This window comes from Leucoraja erinacea, unplaced genomic scaffold, assembly GCF_028641065.1.
Source record: "Leucoraja erinacea ecotype New England unplaced genomic scaffold, Leri_hhj_1 Leri_352S, whole genome shotgun sequence".
Taxonomy (NCBI): Eukaryota; Metazoa; Chordata; class Chondrichthyes; order Rajiformes; family Rajidae; genus Leucoraja; species Leucoraja erinaceus.
Window position 1 is genome coordinate 101,654 of NW_026576253.1, and position 5,926 is coordinate 107,579.

At 55.0% G+C, this 5,926-nt stretch overlaps 1 protein-coding gene across 1 annotated transcript; it reads right to left on the reverse strand.

Moving 5' to 3' along the window:
- Positions 1-4,110: 4,110 nt before the first annotated feature.
- On the reverse strand, positions 4,111-5,608 carry LOC129693574 (uncharacterized protein DDB_G0271670-like; the record flags this gene model as incomplete). Its single annotated transcript, XM_055630373.1, is given in 3 exon segments — positions 4,111-4,162; positions 4,251-4,958; positions 5,418-5,608. Coding segments are annotated over 3 exon segments (951 nt in total), but the record flags the coding sequence as incomplete, so codon positions are not given.
- Positions 5,609-5,926: the final 318 nt, after the last annotated feature.

The following is a 5,926-nucleotide window of genomic DNA, read 5'->3' on the forward strand; positions in this document are numbered from 1 at the left end:
GCTGGAGATGGTGCTGGAGCTGGAGCTGGATCTAGTGCTGGAGGGAGCAGGAGATGGAACTTTAACTGGAGCGGGAGAGGGGGATACAGCTGGAGGTGGAGCTGGAGATCGATCTGGAGCTAGAGCCGGAACTGGGGCAGGAGATGGAGTAGGAGCTGGAGCTGGAGATGCAGCTGAAAGTGGAGCTTGAGCTGGAGATGAAACTAGAATTAGAGGTGGAGCTAGTGCAGGAAATGGAGCTGGAACCGGAGATGCAGCTAGACCTGTAGATGGAGTGGCAACTGGACCTGCAGATGGAGCTGGAGGTGAAGCTGAAGCTGGAGCTATAGATGGAGTTGGAGCTGGAGCTGGAGCTGGCGCTGGAGATGGAGCTGGAGATGAAGCTGGAGATGGAGCTGGAGCTGGAGCTGGCGCTGGAGATGGAGCTGGAGCTGTAGCTGGAGCTGGAGATGGAGCTAGAGCTGGAGCTGGAGATGGAGCTATAGATGGAGCTGGAGCTGGAGCTGGAGCTGGCGCTGGAGATGGAGCTGGAGCTATAGATGGAGCTGGAGATGAAGCTGGAGCTGGAGCTGGAGCTATAGATGGAGCTGGAGATGAAGCTGGAGCTAGACCTAGATCTAGCGCAGGATATGGAGATGGGGCTACAGCTGGAGATGGACGAGGAGATGAAGCTAGAGCTGGAGATGTAGGTGTATCTGAAGCAGAGGATCGAGCTAGAGCTGGAACTTGAAATAGAGCTGGAGATGGTGTTGGAGATGTAGCTGGAGCTGGAGATGTGGCTGGAACTAGAGCAAGAGCTGGAGATGGAGTTCGAGATGGAACTGGAGCTGGAGCTGAAGATGGAGATGCAAAGAGATGTGGAGATGCAGATGGAGTTAACGATAGAGCTGGAGATGGAATTAGAACTGGAGCAGGAGATGGAGCAACATGTGGAAATGGAGCTGGAGATGGAACTGGAGGTAGAGCTGGAGATCTAGCTGGAGATTGAGCTGGAGATGGAGATGGAGGTGGAGATGGAGCTGCAAGTGGTCCTGCAGATGGAGATGGAGTTGGAGATGGAGCTGGAGATGGAGCGTGAGCTAGAGCAGGAGTTGGAGCTGGAGCTGGAGCTAGAACTAGAGCTAGAGCAAGAGATGGAGGTGGCGAGGGATCTAGAGCTGGAGATTGACCAGGTGATGGAACAAGAGCTGGAGGTGGAGCTGTATCTGGAGGGGGATGGAGCTGGAGATGGGGGTGGAGCTGGAGATGGGGATGGAGATGGGGATGGAGATGAAGTTGGACATGGAGCTGGAGATGGAGATGGAGTTGGGATGAAGCTGGAGCAGAAGTTGCAGCTGGAGCTGGAGCTGGAGATGAAGTTGGGCATGGAGCTGGATGTGGAGCTAGAGCTGGAGATTGAGCTGGAGATTGAGCTAGATTTAGAGCTGGAGATGGAGCTAGAGCTAGAGCTGAAGATGGAGCTGCATCTTGGGGGTGGAGATGCAGCTGGAGTTGGTAATACAGCTGGAAATACAGCTGGAGGTGGAGCTAGGACTGGAGCAGCAGATGGAGCTAGAGCATGGGATGGAGCTGGAGATGGAGCTAGAGATGTAGCTGGAGGTAGAGCTGGAAATTGAGCTGGAGATGGAGAATGAGATGAAGTTAGAGCGGGAAATGGAGCTGGAGATGGTACTTGAACTGGGGCTGGAGATGGAACTGGAGCTGGAGATAGATATGGGGCTGCTGGAGATGGAGCTCGAAACGGAGCAGGAGATGCAGCTGGAGATGGAGCTGGAACTGGTGATGGAACAGGAGCTGGAGATGGAGCTTGAGATGGAGCTGGACATGGAGCTAGAGAGGGAACTGGAGAGGGAGCTCGAGAGGGAGCTGGAGAGGGTGCTGGAGAGGGAGCTGGAGCTAGATTTGGAGCTGAATCTGGTGTTGGAGCTGGAGATGGAGATGGTGCTAGAGGTGGAGTTGGAGGTGGGGGTGGAGCTGGAGGTGGAGGTGGATCTAGAGCTGGAGGTGGATCTGGAGATGGAGTTGGAGATGGAGCTGGAGCTGGAGATGGAGCTAGAGATTGAGCTGGAGATGGAGCTGGAGATGAAGCTGGAGATGAAGCTGGAGATAGAACTAGTAATGGAGATGGAGATGGGAGCTGGAAGTTGACATGGAGATGGAGCTGGAGATGAATTTGGAGCTGGAGCTGGAGATGAAGTTGGAGATGGAGCTAGAAATGGAGCTGGAGATGGAGCTATAGCTGGAGCAGAAGATGGAGCTGGCGTGAGCTGGAGATTGAGCTGGAGCTGGAGACGGAACTGGCGATCGAGCCGGATATGGAGCTGGATATGGAGCTGGAGTTGGAGCTGGAGATGGAGCTGGCGATGGAGCTGCAGATGGAGCTGGAGATGGAGATGGAGATGGAGATGGAGATGGAGATGGAGCTGGAGCTGGAGCTGGAGATGGAGGGGGAGCTGGAACTGGAGCGGACAATGGAATTTGGAGATAGTTGGAGATGCAGCTGGAGATGGAGCAGGAGCTGGAACTGGAGCTTAAGATGGAGCTGCAGATAGAGTTGGAGATGCAGGTGGAGTTGGAGTTGGAGCTGGTGATGGAGCTGGAGATGGAGCGAGAGTTGGAACTGGAGCGGAAGATGGAGTTGGAGATAGTTGGAGATGCATCTGGAGTTGGAATTCGAGCTGGATATGGAGCTGGAGATGAATCTGGACATGGACCTGGAGATAGAGCTGGAGATGAAGGTGGAGCTAGAGATGGAGATGGTCATGGACATGGAGATGGGGCTGGAGCTGGAGCTGGTTTTGGAGCTGGAGATGGATCTGGAGATGGACCCGGAGATGGACCTGGAGATGGGCCTAGAGATGGACCTGGAGCTAGATCTGGAGCTAGATCTGGAGACGGATCTACGGCTGAAGCAGAAGATGGAGCTGGCTTGAGCTGGAGATTGAGCTGGAGATGGAGAAGGAGCTGGAGCTGGAGCTGGAGCTGGAACTGGAGATGAAACTGGAGCTGGAGCTGGAGATGGAGCTGGAGCTGGAGATGAGCTGGAGTGGAGCTGGAGCTGGAGCTGGAGATGGAGATGCAGCTGGGAGTGGAGCTGGAGCTGGAGATGAAACTGGAGCTGGAGATGGAGATGCAGCTGGGGTGGAGCTGGATCTGGAGCTGGAGATGGAGATGCAGCTGGAGTGGAGCTGGAGCTGGAGATGAAACTGGAGCTGGAGATGGAGATGCAGCTGGAGATGGAGCTGGAGAAGACGCTGGAGATGCAGCTGGAGCTGGAGAAGAAGATGGAGCTGAAGATGGAGCTGGAGATGGAGCTGGAGATGGAGCGGGAGCTGGAACTGGAGCTTATGATCGAGCTGCAGATAGAGTTGGAGATGCAGGTGGAGTTGGGGTTGAGGTTAGAGCTGGAAGTGGAGCTGGAACTGGAGCAGGAGATGGAGCTACAGCTGGAGATGAGGCTGGAGATGGAGCTGGAGATGAAACGAGAACTGGAGACGGAGATGGAACAGGAACTGGACCTGCAGATTGAGCTGGAGATGAAGTTGGAACTAGAGCTGGAGATGGAGCTGGAGATGAAGTTGGAGATGGAGCTGGAGTTGGAGTTAGAGCTGGAGATGGAGTTGGTGATGGAGTTGGAGCTTGAGCGTGAGATGGAGCTGGAGATGGTACTGGAACTGGAGGTGAAGATGGAGCTGAAGATGGAGCTGGAGCTGGAGCTGGAGATAGAGCTGGGGATGGACCGAGGGCTGGAACTAGAATTGAAACTGGAGATGGAGCTAGAGCAGGAAATGGAGCTGAAGATGGAGATGGAGATGGAGCTGGAGATGCAGCTGGAGAGGGAGCTGGAGATGGAGCTGGGGCTGGCGCTAAAGTTGGAGATGGAGCTGGTGTTGGAGCTGGAGCTAGACATGGAGATGTAGATGGAGCTGGAATTTGAACTGGAGATGGAACTGGAGATGAAGTTGGTGCTGGAGATGGAGCTGGGGCTGGAGCTGGAGCTGGTGCTGGAGCTGCAGCTGGGGACGGAGCTGGAGATGGAGCTAGAGCTGAAGATGGACCTGGAGATGGGGCAGGAGCTAGATCTGGAGAGATCTGGAGATGGAGATGCATCTACAGCTGGAGCAGAAGATGGAGCTGGCTTGAGCTGGAGATTGAGCTGGAGCTGGAGGGATCAAGAGATGGAGCTGGAGCTAGAGCTGGAGTTGGAGCTGGAGCTGGAGCTCGAGATGGAGCTGGAGATGGAGATGGACCGAGAGCTGGAACTGAAACTGAAGAAGGTGCTGGAGATGGAGATGGAGCTGGAGATGGAGCTGGACATGGAGCAAGAGATGGATCTACAGCTGCAGATGGAACAGGAGATGGAGGTAGATACGGAGCTGCTGGAAATGGAGCTCGAGATGGAACTAGAATTGGAGATGGAGATGGAGCGAGAGCAGGAGATGGAGCTGGAGATGGAGATGGAGATAGAGCTGGAGATGCCGCTGGAGGAGCTGGAGTTGGAGCTGGTGCTGGTGATGCAGCTGGAGATGGAGCTGGAGATGGAGCTGGAGATGGAGCTGGAGCTGGAGCTGGTAATGGAGCTGGCACTAGAGCTGGGGGTGGAGCGAGAGCTGGAGATGGAGCTGGATATGGTGCAGGAGACGGAGATGGAGATGGAGCTGGAGCGGGGGATGGAGCTGGTAATGAAGCTGGAGCTGGTGTTGGACCTGCAGCTAGAGATAAAGCCGGAGATGCAGCTAGAACTAGAGCTGGAGATGGAGTTACAGCTGCAGATGGGACTGGAGATGTCGGTAGACATGCAGATGCTGCAGATGGAGCTCGAGATGGAATTAGAAATGGAGATGGAGATGGAGCTAGAGCAGGTGGTGGAGCTGGAGCTGGAGATGGAGATATAGCTGGAGATGTAGCTGGATGAGCTGGAGATTGAGGTGGAGTTCGAGCTGGTGTTGGAGATGGAGCTGGAGTTAGAGATGGAGCTGGAGCTGGTGATGGAGCTGGAGATGGAGCTGGAGATGAAGCTGGAGCTGGAGATGGAGATGGAGATGGCGCTAGAGTTGGAGATGGAGATGGTGTTGGAGCTGAGCAAGCAGTGGGGCAGGTGATGGAGCTGCAGCTGCAGATGAAGCTTGGAGGTAGATATGGAGCTGCTGGAGATGGAGCTCGAGATGGAACTAGAAATTGAGATGGAGATGGGGCTAGAGCTGGAGATGGGGCTGGAGCTGCAGATGGAGCTAGAACTGGAGCTGCAGCTGGAGATGGAGATGGAGATGGAGCTGGAGCTCGAGGTGGCAATGGAGCAGGAGCTGGAATGGAGTGGAGATGGGGCTAGGGCTGGAGAGACCTGGAGATGGGTCAGGGGCTAGATCTGGAGATGGAGCTAGGGCTATGGGTGGAGAATGAGTTGGAACTGGATCTACAGCTGGAGCAGAAGATGGAGCTGGCTTGAGCTGGAGCTTGAACTGGAGGTGGAGATGGGTTAACAGATGGAGCTGGAGCTAGAGCTGGAGATGGAGCTGGAGCTGGAGCTCCAGATGGAGCTGGAGATGGAGCAGGAGATGGAGCTGGAGATGGAGCGAGAGCTGGAACTGAAGCTGAAGATGTGCTGAAAATAGAGTTTGAGATGGAGCTGGAGATGGAGATGGGGCTGGAGCGGGGGATGGAGCTGGTAATGAAGCTGGAGCTGGTGTTGGAGCTGGAGCTAGAGATAGAGCCGGAGATGCAGCTAGAACTGGAGCAGGAGATGGAGCTACAGCTGCAGATGGGACTAACGATGTCGGTAGGTATGCAGTTGCTGCAGATGGAGCTCGAGATGGAACTAGTAATGGAGATGGAGCTAGAACAGGAGATGGAGCTGGAGCTGGAGATGGAGATGGAGATATAGCCGGAGATGTAGCTGGAGGAGCTGGAGATTGAGGTGGAGTTGGAG